Genomic DNA, 18,438 nt, shown 5'->3' with positions numbered 1-18,438 from the left:
ATCTGTTTATAATGAATGCAGTTTGCCAATGTAGGGTGGCGGTTAAAAATGTGGAGAGCACGTCTACGTGTGCGAATTGCATCGTGGCATGCCTCAGTCCACCAAGGGACTGGGATACAATGTGGTAAAGAGGAAGTGCGGGGGATGGAACGTTCTGCACCAGTAAGGATAATGTTTGTGAGATATTCAGCCTGGTCATCACAACTGGGGAAATCTCGTTCTTCGAAGGACACCAGGGAGGAGCAAAGCTGCCAGTCAGCCCTAGGAAGCTGCCATTTAGGCGTGTACGCGGATGGAGTAGGGGTCAGAAAATGGAGAGCACATGGGAAATGGTCGCTCGAGTAAGTGTCAGAAAAAATGCACTACGCAAGACGATGGGCAAGCTGGGCAGTGCAGAAGGATAGGTCCAAATGGGAATAGGTGTGTGAGGAGTCGGGTAGGAAAGAAGGTGCTCCAGTGTTAAGCCAGAAGAGGTTAAATTGGTTAATAAGGTCAGCCAAGAGGGCACCTTTCTGATAGATCCTGGGAGAACCCCAAAGTGCATGATGTGCATTAAAGTCAGCGAGTAGCAAAAATGGGGAAGGTAGCAGCCCAATAAGATGAAGTAAGTCTGCCTTGGTGACAGCACAGAGAGAAAAAGTCAGGTGGGGAAGGAAAAGGCGAACTGCCACAGCTTGAAGATTGGTAGTCAGCGAGATGGGTTGACTACGAATGTCATCCCGTATGAGCAGCATGACGTCCCCATGAGTGGGAGTGCCAACCTCTGGGGGAGGGTCAAAACGAATCAGTAAGAAATGTGAAAGCTCACACCGGTTGTGACGGCGCAATTTCGTCTGCTGAAGGCAGAGTACTAGGGGACGCTGTGATGCTAAAAGCAGCCATAAATCCTCTCTGTGGGACCGAAGGCCGCGAATGTTCCATCGGAGGAGTCATGACGAAGAGACGTGGGGGTGTCACTTCGGCAGCTGCCGAGTGACTGCTGGGGAAGAGGCGCTACTTCAGGGCACAGAAGCAGGAGGATCCTGCTCCACGGAGTCCACAGAATCATCAGCTTGCTCGTACGGTCGGTCTGTGGAGTCCAGTGACAAAAAATGGTTGCTGGTGTGCACTGGCGACACGGAGGCAGGCCAGACTAAGGTATCACAGGTCGACACCATAGAAGAGGATATTCAACATGACAAAGGAAAAGAACGTTTGCCTTTGGAGGACTTCTTTGAGTCTTTCCAGGTAGATGAAGACTCGGGTGTTGTTTGGCTGGAGGGATGGAGGTGGTCTTCACAGGAGTATTCCTTCTGTCCTTTCTGGCCTACCAGTTGTGTAGCTCGTGGTTTCACCCCTCGAGGCTTTTTGCACTGTCGGACAGGGGGATGTTGATGCGACTTTGACAATGGACGATTTCACGACCTCAGAGCTGAATTGGAGGGCACATGTCTACGAAGCCGTGTCCTTCATGGAGCGAGGGGTATAAAGAACAGAACTATAGATACCATACGGGAGAACACAGGGTTTGCGACTAGCCAGTAACTTGTGAGTAACTGGATCCTTTATACAGATCTCTTGAACAGCCCGCTCATCAGGATACACAAGACACTCCCGAGAGGAGGTAGCATGGCCACCATTGCAGTTGATACAGTGGGGAGAAGGAGGTGGACAATCGCCCTCATACATATCCCTACTACAGGCGACACATTTGGCTGGGTGTCGACAAAGCATGCTCGTGTGGTTGAAATGATGACACTGGTAGCAGTGCATCGGGTTTAGAATGTATGGCCAGACAGTGATAATTTCATAGCCTGCTTCGAGCTCGGACGGAAGTACCACCCTAACAAAGGTGAGAAAGAGAGTGCGGGTGGTCACTAAGGAGGAATCTACCTTTTTCATTATACTATGAATGGCAATGACACCCTGATCAGAGAGGTAAGATTGTATTTTGGCCTCGGTTAGACTGTCGAGCAGCCTGGTGTAAATGACACCGCAGGAAGAATTCAAAGTTCTGTGGGCCTCGATACGATCAGGTTAACTGTGAGAAGCGAGGAAGTGAGCAGTTGATGCACTTGAGAATCAGAAGTGGTCTCCAAAAGCAAAGTGCCATTCCGTAAATGAGAGCAGGATTTCACAGAACCAGCAATTACATCTAGCCTTTCTGGATAGTAAACGGATTTACCGTAGCGAAGGACTCACCGTCTTCAGTACGTGAGACCACAAGGAACTGTGTGCAGTGGGAAGGGTCTTTGAATCATTAGCCTCGTTGTGTTTACATTTGGTAGAAGTTGAATGAAAAGATGAATGACGCATCGCGAGGAAATCCCCCACGATTGCTAGCATCTCTGATGGTGCGCCCCTTCCAACTGGGGGCCACCTTCACATGGGGGCGCACCCCGCCTTAGGTGACTGTTCACACTTTCCAAACACCTGACTGGGGGACCAATTGGCAATTTGGGAAGGTTACAGCTCAGGCAATCACCCATCTCTCGGCCTGGCCTGTAACAGGGGGTACGTGCGAACCTTACCTGTCGACCCAGGGCTGGGAATTACGTGTTACTCAGTCACCTGTAATGCGTCAGACGGGTGGTCCGGCCCTCAGGAGCGCACAGGGAGTAGGAAGAAAAAAGACGATCCTGAAAGGCTGAAGCAGAGGAACAAGAGGAGAATGGAAACAAAGAAAGGAAGAGGAAGCGAAAAACAAAGGTGAGACTGTTCGCACATCAGCGACAGAAGGCAGAAGATTCCCAAGCATACCGCAGACATGTTCCCCGAGGGAGGGGAGAAAGAATAGCAAGAGGATAGACATGCAGCACGGAACGAAAAAACTGCTGCGAAGGCTGGGGCCCTGTGGTAGCCAAGCACGAACCCACCAAAGAGGGGCGAGCCCTCTGGGGGGTCATGTATTTGTGATACCTGTACGAGAGACACCTCAAGTACTGTCCTCTCCTTTGGATCCTGTCTCCTCTGCAGAAAATACAGGATCTGACATTACCCGTCCACTTGACTGCGAGTGGCATGTCAATGGTAGATCTCGGTGTTCTGTACAGGATGGATGGGGACTGGGGAGGACTCAGGGTGTTGTACTGATCCCTGTAACCGAGTCTGAAGTACTGTTTTTGAGTGGAACTAAAACTGAAAGTGACCTGGTGGGACTCACTGGGACTCGCTTCACATGTTGTGGGGAAACCTGTTTTGTCCAGTGTCAGGAGGTGGCAAACACAAAAGAGTACGAGTCTAGTACTGGTCGGCAGTCCTTATGTACGGTGAATGATGGTACCCCTTAGGTAAATGGCAACAAGGGACAGGAAAGGACACAAGGTGTACTTAGTGTATATGCCTGGAGGTCTAATTCAACATGTTGAAGAGGGTGTTCCAGCAGCCATTGAGGGAGCAGGGTGCAACCAACTGCAGATTGTGGCACATGTTAGAAAAAAATGATGCCTGGATTCTTGGGCCATTCCAGTGACTGGCAGAGAAGGTTGAAAAGACTAGCCTTGTACATGGAGTTTCAATGAAGTTCATAATCTGCAGCATTGTCCCCCAAACTGATCATGACCCTTCAGTTCTGAGTCGAGTGGAAGGACTGAACCAGAGACTTCAAAAATTTGACGAGCTAGGCTGTGACTTCCTGCACTTGTGCCACAGGACTGAGAACTGTAGGGCCCCCTAAATAGGTCAAGTGTGCACTAAACATCATAGGCTGCTACTCAGGTAGCTGACTGTGTGTGGGGCACACACAAGGGTCTTTTATGTTAGGTGACACTCTATCCGATCCAGGTAATTATAGCTGCAGGAAACCCCCAAGTATTAGTGTGAGATCGAAAGAAATGCCTCCCACAGGCAAAGGTATTAAAATCCTAATGGTAAACTACTGAAGCATTCGCAACAAAGTGCCAGAGTTTGTAGTGCTCATGGAAACCAGTGAAGCTCAAATAATACTCGGTACAGAAAAGGTGATTGAAATGTGAAATCCATATCGGTGGGATTTTTGGGGAAAATTTACGTGTATATCGCAAGGAGAGGTAAATGAAAAATAGGAGTGTTGTATTTTCACAGTAAACAAAAACTTCGGACTCATTGAGACAGAAATTGAAGCTGCATGCGAGATTGCTTGGGCAAGACTCAGTATTGGGGGGGGGTGGATATAAAATGATAACTGAATCCTTCTATCGCCCACTAGACTCATCTCCTGATGTAACTGAAAACTTCAGAGAAAACCTCAGTTCACTTGTATCTAAGTTCCCCAATCATATTGTAAGCATCAGTGGAAACTTTAACCATCCAACAATTAACTGGGAAAATTACATTTTTGTCAGTGGCGGACATGATAAGACATCCTGAGAAACTTTACTAAACATCTTCTCTGAAAATTACCAGGAACCCTACTCATGATGGAGATATATTTGATCTAATGGCAACAAATAGGCCTGACATCTTGAGGATGTCCACATTGAAACTGGTATCACTGACCACGATGCGGTTGTGACAACAATGATTACCATGGTACAAAGGACAACTAAGACAAGCAGAAAGATATATACATTCAGTAAACTAGATAAAAAATCAGTAATGTCATATCTCAATGAGGAACTTGAAGCTTTCAGCACAGGTTAGAAGCATGTAGAAGAACTCTAGCTCAAGTTTAAAATAGTTGACCATGCACTGGATAGATATGTACCCAGTAGAACAGTTCATAATGGGAGGGAACTTCCATGGTATACAGTCATTATAAAGAAACTTCCAAGGAAACAGTCTACTACGTAACAGGTGTAAAACGAAGCACAGAGGTATAGATACAGAGATACTGAATGGAACACATTTGGCTGTCAAGAGAGCAACGTACGACACTTTCAATTACTAGCGTAAGAGAATATTATGAAATGACATTTCACAAAATACAAAGAAATTCTGGTTGTATGTAAAGGCTGTTAATGAAACCAAAGCTAGTGACCAGTCCCTAGCGAATAAGAGAGGAACTGAAACTGAGGATAGGAAAGCAAAAGCTGAAATGCTTAATTCCGTTTTCAAATGTTCCTTTACAAAGGAAAATCTACGAGAATTGCTCCAATTTAATACTCGTGCCACTGAAAACACGAATATAATATAAGTATTAGTGTCAGTGGTGTTGAGAAACATCTGAAATTGTTAATACTGAACAAAGCTCCAGGGCCTGACGGAATGAATTTGTGGCTGAGTTAGCCCCTCTTCTAACTATAATTATCACAGGTCCCTCAAACAAAAAATTGTGCCCTGTTCTTGGAAAAAAGCAAAGGTCACACCCATCTGCAAAAAGGGTAGTATAAGTGATCCACAAAACTATTATTTAATATCCTTCCCATTGATTTGTTGTACAATCTTAGAACATATTCTAACCTCAAACATAATGAGGCATCTTGAGCAGAGTGACCTCCTCAATGCCAACAAGCATCACTTTCAAGAACATCAATCAAGTGCTACCCAACTCACACTTTTCTCACACGACATACTGAAAGCTTTGGATCAAGGCAACTACATAAATGGGTCATTCCATGTCAGTTCAACCACGAGCTCCAGCTCATAGTATCAGATTTGACTGAAATTCAGTACACTAATTCTACCATGCTGGAAAATTATGTACAAAGTATTAGTTTCCCCTGCCAATTACTTCCAGAATCATGACTTGTGACAGAACGTGGCATGATCCGGAAATTTCAACCCACATCTGGCAATCTATCTTCAGACCCAACTTCAGGTCTTAATAACTTTGGAACTATTCCGCACAGTACAGTGACATTTTTACAACCCAGTAACATCCATTTAGGGAACACACTCCATGAATCAAAACACCAACAAAATATTTCTGAGGGAAAATAAAAAATTCCAAAATGTGAAGGCTAAAAGGTACATATGCCAAATATAATTCACTCAAAAAGGGTATAAATTTTTTTGTGGTAAGCTTAATGTGGCCTAAACACACACAGAACTCATCATGCCCACATCATTCACAAAAACTGAGTTACATGCACACAAAAATACAAAAATTTGAAAAATTACCTGAAAAACATGGATTTTCGAAGTGTGGTAGCACAAAAGGGACAAGTGGTATCCAAGCCAAATTTCACACACTGCATAAGTAGACATATCACTGACAGTGTAATGGTGAACGGGAAGGGCTGGGAAGCATGGTGAGTTTATAGTAACGGTTTGAAACACCTTGAAAGACTGAAGAAACTGCAAAAATGTGGGAATTTAAGCAGATGGGACCTGGATAAACTGACTAAACCAGAGGTTGTACAGAGTTTCAGGAACAGCATAAGGGAACAATTGACAGGAATGGGGGAAAGAAATACAGTGGAAGAAGAATGGGTAGCTTTGAGGGATGAAGTAGTGAAGCCAGCAGAGGATCAAGTAGGTAAAAAGTCGAGGGCTAGTAGAAATCCTTGGGTAACAGAAGAAATATTGAACTTAATTGACGAAAGAAGAAAATATAAAAATTCAGTAAATGAAGCAGGAATACAAACGTCTCAAAAATGAGATCGACAAGAAGTGCAAAATGGCTAAGCAGGGATGGCTAGAGGACAAATGTAAGGATGTAGAGGCTTGTCTCACCAGGGGTAAGATAGATAATGCCTACAGGAAAATTAAAGAGACCTTTGGAGACAAGAGAACAACTTGTAAGAATATCAAGAGCTCGGATGGAAACCCAGTTCTAAGCAAAGAAGGGAATGCAGAAAGGTGGAAGGAGTATATAGAGGGTCTATATACAAGGGCGATGTACTTGAGGACAATATTATGGAAATGGAAGAGGATGTAGATGAAGATGAAATGGGAGATATGATACTGTGTGAAGAGTTTGACAGAGCACTGAAAGACCTGAGTTGAAACAAGGCCCCAGGAGTAGACAACATTCCATTGGAACTACTGACAGCCTTGGGAGAGCCAGTCCTCACAAAACTCTACCATCTGGTGAGCAAGATGTATGAGACAGGCAAAATACCCTCAGACTTCAAGAAGAATATAATCATTCCAATCCTAAAGAAAGCAGGTATCGACAGATGTGAAAATTACCGATCTATCAGTTTAATAAGTCACAGCTGCAAAATACTAACGCGTATTCTTTACAGACGAATGGAAAAGCTAATAGAAGCCGACCTCGGCGAAGATCAGTTTGGATTCCGCAGAAATGTTGGAACACGTGAGGCAATACTGACCCTACGACTTATCTTAGAAGAAAGATTAAGGAAAGGCAAACCTACGTTTCTAGCATTTGTAGACTTAGAGAAAGCATTTGACAATGTTGACTGGAATACTCTCTTTCAAATTCTATAGGTGGCAGGGGTAAAATACAGGGAGCGAAAGGCTATTTACAATTTGTACAGAAACCAGATGGCAGTTATAAGAGTCGAGGGACATGAAAGGGAATCAGTGGTTGGGAAGGGAGTAAGACAGGGTTGTAGCCTCTCCCCGATGTTATTCAATCTGTATATTGAGCAAGCAGCAAAGGAAACAAAATAAGATTTGGAGTAGGTATTAAAATCCATGGAGAAGAAATAAAAATTTTGAGGTTTGCTGATGACATTGTAATTCTGTCAGAGACAGCAAAGGGCTTGGAAGAGCAGTTGAATGGAATGGATAGTGTCTTGAAAGGAGGATATAAGATGAACATCAACAAAAGCAAAACGAGGATAATGGAATGTAGTCGAATTAAGTCAGGTGATGCTGAGGGAATTAGATTAGGAAATGAGACACTTAAAGTAGTAAAGGAGTTTCGCTATTTGGGGAGCGAAAGAACTGATGATGGTCGAAGTAGAGAGGATATAAAATGTAGACTGGCAATGGCAAGGAAAGCGTTTCTGAAGAAGAGGAATTTGTTAAAATCGAGTATAGATTTAAGTGTCAGCAAGTAGTTTCTGAAAGTATTTGTATGGAGTGTAGCCATGTATGGAAGTGAAACATGGACGATAAATAGTTTGGACAAGAAGAGAATAGAAGTTTTTGAAATGTGGTGCTACAGAAGAATGCTGAAGATTAGATGGGTAGATCACATAACTAATGAGGAGGTATTGAATAGGATTGGGGACAAGAGAAATTTGTGGCACAACTTGAGTAGAAGAAGGGATCGGTTGGTAGGACATGTTCTGAGGCATCAAGGGATCACCAATTTAGTATTGGAGGGCAGCGTGGAGGGTAAAAATCGTAGAGGGAGACCAAACGATGAATACACTAAACAGATTCAGAAGGATGTAGGTTGCAGTAGTTACTGGGAGATGAAGAAGCTTGCACAGGATAGAGTAGCATGGAGAGCTGCATCAAACCAGTCTCAGGACTGAAGACCACAACAACAACAACAACAACAACAACAAGTAGACCATAATGCTACATAGGCCTATCTCAAAATTTCAGAATGTTATTGCAAGACATTTGTGTACAATGCAAGTTGACAGATGTATTTGGTGATGTGGCCATTGTTCTACAACATAATTTTGTAAAAATATATCGTAAACTGTTCTGCTCCTTCTTCTCCTCTCCCACAATTGTTTAACCACTAAGCAACAACATATAGACAAATTAACACAACCTATCATTAATGTTTACTGCACCTTAACTATTAAAAAACAGTCGATCGTGCTTCGAACAGAAGTTCTCCCACACTTTAGCTACTGTACTCTGTACATTGAGTGGCAAATTGTACTGTCTTCCCGACACTGTGGTAGGAACTGCAACTGTCATAAGAATATGTTCAAAAGGAATCCAACACCTGAAACTTCCTGGCAGATTAAAACTGTGTGCCCGACCGAGACTCGAACTCGGGACCTTTTGCCTTTCGCGGGCAAGTGCTCTACCAACTGAGCTACCGAAGCACGACTCACACCCGGTCTCACAGCTTTACTTCTGCCAGTATCTCGTCTCCTACCTTCCAAACTTTAGAGAAGCTCTCCTGCGAACCTTGCAGCACTAGCACTCCCGAAAGAAAGGATATTGCGGAGACATGGCTTAGCCACAGCCTGGGGGATGTTTCCAGAATGAGATTTTCACTCTGCAGCGGAGTGTGCGCTGATATGAAACTTCCTGGCAGATTAAAACTGTGTGCCCGACCGAGACTCAAACTCGGGACCTTTTGCCCCCAGGCTGTGACTAAGCCATGTCTCCGCAATATCCTTTCTTTCGGGAGTGCTAGTTCTGCAAGGTTCGCAGGAGAGCTTCTGTAAAGTTTGGAAGGTAGGAGACGAGATACTGGCAGAAGTAAAGCTGTGAGACCGGGCGTGAGTCGTGCTTCGGTAGCTCAGTTGGTAGAGCACTTGCCCGCGAAAGGCAAAGGTCCCGAGTTCGAGTCTCGGTCGGGCACACAGTTTTAATCTGCCAGGAAGTTTCGTATCAGCGCACACTCCGCTGCAGAGTGAAAATCTCATTCTGAAAATCCAACACCTGTCTGCCAAATGTGGCCAATGAAATGATCTTGCTGGTCCTGCTGGTGCCATGAAGTTCACAAATACATCACCTTCTGCTTCACAGCACTCTGCAACACATCCTAAGTACCATTTGTCATCATAAACAGCAATAACGTAGCAACCTGGTTGTATGTTGCTGCTTTTGCTTCTGAATCCTGAGTCAGACACACTGTGAACACACATGTTGTGCATGAACCTTTAGTTATAACCGGACAGTCTGCTCATCTGCACATTGTCAGAGTCTGCTGGAGAGAAGTGATGATAGCTCCTCGCGCCTGCAACAGTTTTAACGTGTTCTAGTCTGCTTTTTAGCAACTCTTCGACTGATTTCACCTCCTCTTTCGAAACGTAGAATGATTGTATGCCAGAGACATTTTTCTGTACCCAGGTAAATAATTGAAGAGGTGTTAGAATGTGACCTTCTGTAGGGTGCTGCAAATTAGCTCATGATGCCGTGCGCTTAATGGTAGCACCGATACCATCACATACATTTTTACCACGACTGATTGTGAAAAAATTCCATTCTGCATGAATCTGAAAATTGTGGTAATGCATGCATAAATTTTTGAGATTTTTACAGTTTTTGTACTGACTAGCTGCTCCATCACTGAAGTATTTCGCAAAATGTACGTGAGGCAGCTTGTTTTTCACATATGCCATGACAGTGCGAATGTGGGCATGAACTGCAATGGCATCACGAATTAAACAATCACTAAAACCGCACAGGTTCATGACAGACACATCACCTGATTCACCTCTATAGTAAATCGCAAATGGCTGGGGAGTTGCTTGACTGTTGTCCCAATGATATCCTTGGATGGCATCTTGAACTATAAATACTTAATTTTCAGAAAAGTCTAGTATTATTATAATTTCATTTCGTTTCAAATTATCCTTACAAAACTGGAGATAAGCCGATTGTGCTGTTGCTGTGAAGCTGTGTACAGTCCGCTTGTCCATTTTTTGACAACACACTTCAACAAAATCTTCCACTGTACTCTGCTTTGTTTCAAGACTCGTGCAATCCATGTGTGTCCATTGTTTATAAGAAACAAGTTCATCGTCATCCATAAGGAGTTCACCATACGGCTTAACACAAAAGTTTTGTTTTAAGTACAGATAGTGTTGAGGATCAGTGGACAAACCATCGTACAATATGCGTTAGATGAGTATGTGTCACGCAAGACCGTAAGAGATGGAAAAGAGCCACCATGGTACAACAACGAGTTAGAAAACTGAAGCAAAGGGAACTTCACAGCAAACATAAACATAGCTAAAACCTTGCAGACAAACAAAAATTACGCAAAGCGAAATGTAATGTGAGGAGGGCCATGCGAGAAGCGTTCAATGAATTTGAAAGTAAAGTTCTATGTACTGACTTGGCAGAAAATCCTAAGAAATTTTGGTCTTATGTCAAAGCGGTAGGTGGATCAAAACAAAATGTCCAGACACTCTGTGACCAAAATGGTACTGAAACAAAGGATGACAGACGAAGGCCGAAATACTAAATGTCTTTTTCCAAAGCTGTTTCACAGAGGAAGACTGCACTGTAGTTCCTTCTCTAGATTGTCGCACAGATGACGAAATGGTAGATATCGAAATAGACGGCAGAGGGATAGAGAAACAATTAAAATTGCTCAAAAGAGGAAAGGCCGCTGGACTTGATGGGATACCAGTTCCATTTTACGCAGAGTATGCGAGGGAACTTGCCCCCCTTCTTGCAGCGGTGTACCGTAGGTCTCTAGAAGAGCGTAGCGTTCCAAAGGACTGGAAAAGGGTACAGGTCATCCCCGTTTTCAAGAAGGGATGTCGAACAGATGTGCAGAACTATAGACCTATACCTCTGACGTTGATCAGTTGTAGAATTTTGGAACACGTATTATGTTCGAGTATAATGACTTTTCCGGAAACTAGAAATCTATTCTGTAGGAATCAGCATGGGTTTCGAAAAAGACGATCGTGTGAAACCCAGCTCGCGCTATTCGTCCACGAGACTCAGAGGGCCATAGACACGGGTTCACAGGTAGATGCCGTGTTTCTTGACTTCCGCAAGGCGTTCGATACAGTTCCCCACAGTCGTTTAATGAACAAAGTAAGAGCATATGGACTATCAGACCAATTGTGCGATTGGATTGAAGAGTTCGTAGATAACAGAACACGGCATGTCATTCTAAATGACATCGGAAGTTCACTGAGGCTTTTAGCGGATGATGCTGTGGTATATCGAGAGGTTGTAACAATGGAAAATTGTACTGAAATGCAGGAGGATCTGCAGCGAATTGACGCATGGTGCAGGGAATGGCAATTGAATCTCAATGTAGACAAGTGTAATGTGCTGCGAATGTGTAAAGAAAGACCCCATATCATTTAGCTACAATATAGCAGGTCGGCAATTGGAAGCAGTTAATTCCATAAATTATCTGGGAGTACGCATTAGGAGTGATTTAAATAAAGTTGATCGTCGGTAAAGCAGATGCCAGACTGAGATTCATTGGAAGAATCCTAAGGAAATGCAATCTGAAAACAAAGGAAGTTGGTTACAGTACGCTTATTCGCCCACTGCTTGAATGCTGCTCAGCAGTGTGGGATCCGTGCTAGATGGGGTTGATGGAAGAGAGAGAGAGAAGATCCAACAGAGAGCAGTGCGCTTCATTACAGGATCATTTAGTAATCGTGAAAGCGTTACGGAGATGATAGATAAACTCCAGTGGAAGACTCTGCAGGAGAGACGCTCAGTAGCTCGGTGTGGGATTTTGTTTAAGTTTCGAGAACATAAGTTTCGAGAACATACCTCCACTGAGGAGTCAAGCAGTATATTGCTCCCTCCTATGTATATCTCACGAAGAGACCATGAGGATAAAATCAGAGAGATTAGAGCACACACAGAGGCATACCGACAATCCTTCTTTCCGCGAACAATACGAGACTGGAATAGAAGGGAGAACCGATAGAGGTACTCAAGGTACCCTCCGCTACACACCGTCAGGTGGCTTGCGGAGTGTGGATGTAGATGTTCATGTATTCTGCAAGATTTGCCTTACCAGGACACTTTTCACACCTGCGTATCATGCACTGGTACGAACTGATGTCACATGCTAGCAGCTTCATTGCACCTTTGTAATCCAGACCAGAATCCTTTGTAGCAGCAAACATCAGCTTAGCATTTTGATGGGTTCAAATGGCTCTGAGCACTATGGGGCTTAACAGCTATGGTCATCAGTCCCCTAGAACTTAGAACTACTTAAACCTAACTAACCCAAGGACAACACACAACACCCAGCCATCACGAGGCAGAGAAAATCCCTGACCCCGCCGGGAATCGAACCCGGGAACCCGGGCGTGGGAAGCGAGAACGCTACCGCACGAATTTTGATGTGTCTCACATACACAAACATTGTGTGTGCCCCTAGCACTTACAGGCACAACCCATTTTGGCCAAAGATTGAAAAAAGATGATAAACCTACTTTGGCCTTGGGATACTTTTCCTTGAATTCTACATATTGTTCTGATATGTTGCATAGCAACATTCTTTTTTGCATCTGTACATGTACATTTCGCATTTTCACTGTTACATAGCCTTTTTTCCAGGCATTATTCGGCTATAGTCATTATTTTCATAAAACTCCAACACTAGCACCTTTATTTCTGAACTCAATTGCTTACCCTGAGCCTGCTGAAGTTGGGGAAGCACCCCTTGGGTTACTTTTATTTTCCTAGCTTGCTGTACCATATATGTAGAAACATTGAATTCCTTTGCAGTGTAGTCAATAGACCAGCTGGAAGGTGAAAGGGTAAGAATAGCTACTTTTTTCTGGCGTGTGGATATGGCACATTTTTCTTCCAAATCGTGCACAATTTTGTCCAAATCAGAGCATTTTTGGCATGATTTCTGTCCCTTTGGAGCAGATAGTTCTTCCTCTTCCACCATTAGTGTGTCAGCTATTTTGTGTTTTAATTCCATTTGAGCTTCTTGTAGTTTTCTTCTACCATAGCTGGGCCTGTCTCTTTTCCCAACTTTGGGTGTCTTCATGGGAGACAAACCAAGAGCAGTCACTGAATTATTTAATTGCTCATCCGCTGTGGTTGTAGGTGGCTGATACTCTTCGTCCCTGTCATGTAAATTATCAGAATATTCTTCATTTTTTAGCAGTTTAACACACCTGGAACATAACTTTTGTCCTGGTTTCATGTTAAGTCCCATGCACTGATTCACTTTCAATACTGATTTTATATCAATTTCTCTGTCTTCTTATGAATCTGAAATGGATCAAAACAACTTCTTTGTAGGAAAGAATACTTATCCAGAAACGCTTTCCTATTATGATAACAAACACTTAAGTTTCCTGGAACTGTACTTCTTGTGCCCACAGGGTGTATCCCGGATCTCCATAGCAACAAATCTTGGTCCGATTCATCCAGACCATACAGTACAAAGTGAATGCCACATTCTGTTCCATATGTTGTTTTATGGCATTCAGATGCTTGTGCTCTACCAATACTGCAACTTGTTTGAACAAAAGCACCACTAGTACACTCTTCTGCCTCCATAGTGACTTTTCACAACAGTACTGACCAGTCTGAACTAGAACCTTAAAAACATGAGTAACCTGTAATTGTTGCTTGTTTCCTTTGTTGTTCCTGCCTAACAATGACTCATTCTGTCCCTGAAAACTACCATTGTTTAACTTTCTGTTGCCTAATGGTTTCCAACAATTGCTGCAGCTTTATCAGAAACAAGCTGTCTGCATCATCACTATTACTTGCTAAATCGTGTTAGAAGAAACGTAACCAAATACATCTCTGTTAACTTTTATTGTACACAAATGCCTTGCAATAACAAGTTGAAATTTTGCCACATATTATATTATGGTCTACTTATGCAGCAGTGTTTGAAATTTGGCTTGGATACCACTTGTCCCTTTTGTGCTACCACACTTCGAAAATCCATGTTTTTCAGGTAATTTTTCAAATTTTTGTATTTCCATGTGCATGTAACTCTGTTTGTGTGACTGATATGGGCAAGATGAGTTCTGTGTGTGTTTAGGCCACATTAAGCTTACCACAAAAAAATAAATAAATAAATAAATAAATAAAATAAAAAAAATTTTGTATCATTTTTGAGTGAATTATATTTGGCATAGAGGGCACCTACAATATGTACCTTTTAACGTATTACAGTTTTTTAATCACATTTCGGAATTTTTTATTTTTCCCTCAGAAATATGTTGTTGGTGTTTTAATTCATAGAGTGTGTTCTCTTAGTGTATGTTTGGGTTGTAAAAATTCCACTGGACTGTGCAGAATAGTTCCAAAATTATTAATACCTGAAGTTGGGTCTGAAGATAAGATTGCCAGATTCGGGTTACAATTTCCGGGTCACACCACCTTCTTTCACAAGCCATAATTCTGGAACTAATTGGCAGGGGAACTTAAGAACATTTTCTCAAATTGGTTGAATAGACATGGAATGACCTAAATGCAGTGGTTCTTGATTTCAGAAAAGGATTTGGCTCACTACCACAATTACACTTATTCTCAAAGTACGAACATATGGGGTATCAAGTGAAATTTGTGACTGGACTGAGGACTTTTTGGTAAAGATGATGTAGCATGTTATCTTGGATGGAGAGTCATCGTCAGATGTAGAAGTAGGTTGGGGTGTGCCCCAGGGAAGTGTGTTGGGACTCTTGTTGTTCATATTGTATATTAATGACCTTGCAGACAATATTAATAATAAAATCAGGATTTTTGCAGATGATGCAGTTATTAGTAATGAAGTGCTATCTGAGAGAAGCTGTATAAATATTCAGTCAGATAAGATTTCAACAAGGTGCAGAGATTGGCAACTTACTCTAAATGTTCAGAAATTTAAGATTTTGCATTTCACAAAACGAAAATACGTAGTACCCTATGACTACAATGTCAATGAGGTACTGCTGGAATCGGCCAACTCATACATAGGAAAATGAAATGCAGGTATATGAAATGAAATGATTATATAGGTTCAGTCATTGGTATAGCATGTGGTAGATTTGGGTTATTGGTAGAATACTGAGGAAGCACAATCAGTCTACAAAAGACATTGCTTACAAATCTCTCGTGCGACCCTTCCTAGGATACTGCTCATGTGTATGGGACCTGTACCAGATAGGGAAATACGGAAGCGTCCGATCCCGCCCGTCTGCTTTGACCCATGACGTCACAAATATGGCGGAAACCAAAACAAAAAAACACACTTTCCACAAGAAGCCTAATGACACTAACGGGACAAGCGCGGGAAATGGGGTGTTTTGGGTGGGGAGAAAACTAAATATAAATAAATTTAGACGCCTTGCGTAGCTACAACGTGTAAGTGAAGACAGCCATGCATGAATACCCACCCACCTCCCCAGGGGTCGTAACCCCTGCAACCCATAGAAGATAAAGATGCTTCAGTAGCAGATTAGTGTTTTTTGTCTTTTTAAAAAAAAAATCTCACGGGATAGAACGAACAGATCAGAAAGATAAATATAATAAACTAAAACAGAAATTGGAGGAAACAGACAATTAAAATAAGTAATAAGTGTTTTTAAATTTAAAAAAAATCTCATGAGATAGAACGAACAGATCAGAAAAGTAAATAAAATAAGATAAAACAGAACTGGAGACAGCCACACTCAAACCAAACTCCGCGCCGTCATGACGTCACACACAACATCCTTACGTCAAGGGTCAAAGCCGACGCGTGGGATCGGACGCTTCTGTCGACCCCCAGATAGGAGTAACGGGATATTGAACGTATACAGAGAGAAGGGCAGCTCAAATGTTCACAGTTTGTTTAACCCATGGAAGAGTGTCACACAGATAATGAAAGAACTGAAATAGCAGACTCTTGAAGACAGATGTAAACTATCCCGAGAAAGTCTATTACCAAATTTTCAAGAACTGGCTTTAAATGATTGCTCTAGGGATATACAACCCCCTATGTATTGCTCACACAGGGACCATGAGGATAAGATTATAATAATTTGTGTACTCTCAGGGGCATTCTAACAAACATTATTCCCATGCTACATACGTGAACGGAAAGGAAGAAATCCTAATAACTGGTACAATGGGACATACCCTCTGCCATGCAGCTCATAGTGATTTGCAGAATATAGATGAAGATGTAAGTCATTGTTCTATATTTCACACACTTGCTATTGAACTAATGCATTAAGCAATAAACTTATCAGTCTGACAATATCATGCATTGAGTTCGTATTACTAGACTGAAATATTTGTTCTCAAAGCAGTTGAATAGCTGCAAGAAAAAATAAACTTTGATTGGAGCATACTTTAATTAAATGCTTTATGAATTTTCAATCACTGAAAACAGCTCCAGATATTTTGTTTGAAATAATTTAAACTACAGTGAAGAAACGATTTTTTAAAAAATTGAAAAAAAAAATATCCATGAAACAACAAGTGACAGAGGAGGGGAAAACACTGAATCACTCTGAAATCCTGAGTCTGTTGCGAAATCATACTTTCAGCACTACATTTTTACATATAAGAAATTGCTGTTAATGGCCTACTTGTTAGACCCATATACACAATTTAGCACAATAACAGGTAGGAGAACTTTTGATAGTGAAATAAGACAAAATCAGTTTTCATTCGGCTTACCTGAATCCTCACATGAATATTTGGTTTAATTTTGTACTTGTTTAGAAAAGTGCCGTGTGTGCTACCCAAATCATACACGTAAAATCCGGCAGAGTTCTGATCGTCTCCATCCTTACGATACTGTACAATCGCATGATATCGCGATATTGTTGGGTGAGCCATTTGTATGTCACATGTAGACAAGCGGCCAATAACATAGAATGGCTTGCAAGATAGTTCAATTCTTTCTATAATCCTTCCATCTTTTAGAACTTCAAAGCCATAATCTGCTTCCGGTATACCACTCCAGGTTGGTTCTTTATAGGGGAGTGGTACAGACTTCTCTTTCAACTTCTGGGCTGGTGCTATTGAGAGAAGTTTCGTGCTCTCGGAATCTGCCGTCCCTTTGACTGAAACATTCAAGTCTGGTGCACAATCGAGCTGTTCTTCATTTTCATCAGGAGAACCACTTGCACCTTTTGTAGATTCATTTGGATGAAAGTTCTTCACTTTCCCCACCGTTCTACCCCTTCGTGGACCTACTACCAGAACTGGTTTTTTAAAGCAGTCAGATTTGTTTTCTCGCCCGACGAATTTCATCCCATTATACCCTTCCATATCAGTTGGATTTGCTTCAGAAGCAGAGTTTACCCTTAATACTGACCTATTCTCTTCAGTTCCATTTATGTCTTTCTTATTTCCTAATGATGTACAGTCCTTTGCTAGACTTATATTGCTTTCATCTTCTTTCCCGTCTTCTCCTTCTTTTCTTCCAGCCCTGATTTCTTGGCAAACATCATAATTTCCATGCTCCGAGAGCGATATGTTTGTGGATTCTTGTTTCACAAACTCATCCATAGCTGTCCACTTACGCGCAGTAAAAGAAAAAACTGAACAACACTCAGAGCCACCTTAATTCAGGAATTCATCATAAAAAAAATCAATTTTTTTTCACTGTCACCAGAAACAAACAACATCTACACAATCCACCAGCACCGAGTACCTTAATTGTCATATCAAAACAATTCACTCTCGAATACAAATAATCCAAAACTGTTCGGTCACAAAGAAAGTGCATGGTCAAAGATTTTAAATTATTTCCAGTAATCCCTGTCAAAACTGAATTTCGAACTGCAATTGTTTTAGCTCACATGAGTTTATGACTGAATGTATGTAATTCCTGCCGAATAACATAATGAACTATTTCAAATCTAGAGTGAAAACGATGTGATTCGGCGTCATAATCTCTAAGCTCGAGTGTTTTTGGGGCGTTTGGCAAGCTGTTCAAAAAATTGTTTCCGATTTATCTTCTCATTATTTTGTTTATTCAGCAATTGCCGTTCAAAACAACGCTATAAGGAGCAGTAGAAAGTGTCAGATTTCTCTACCATCTGA

The 18,438-nt window shown here is 42.0% G+C and overlaps 1 protein-coding gene across 2 annotated transcripts in view; it reads right to left on the bottom strand.

The window, feature by feature from the left end:
- LOC126164011 (kanadaptin) overlaps window positions 1–18,090 on the bottom strand; it is a 318,048-nt gene extending 299,958 nt beyond the window's left edge. For both annotated transcript variants that reach the window (XM_049920204.1, XM_049920205.1), the window contains exon 1: window positions 17,065–18,090. In XM_049920204.1, coding sequence (XP_049776161.1) covers window positions 17,065–17,901 — 837 coding nt within the window. In that variant the 5' untranslated portion in view covers window positions 17,902–18,090. The remainder of the gene's footprint in view (window positions 1–17,064) is intronic.
- Between the last annotated feature and the right edge of the window lie 348 nt (window positions 18,091–18,438).

Source organism: Schistocerca cancellata, chromosome 1 (genome assembly GCF_023864275.1).
Source record: "Schistocerca cancellata isolate TAMUIC-IGC-003103 chromosome 1, iqSchCanc2.1, whole genome shotgun sequence".
Classification (NCBI taxonomy): Eukaryota; Metazoa; Arthropoda; class Insecta; order Orthoptera; family Acrididae; genus Schistocerca; species Schistocerca cancellata.
The sequence above is the reverse complement of the archived record's forward strand: the minus strand, read 5'-3'. Positions and strand labels throughout refer to the sequence as shown.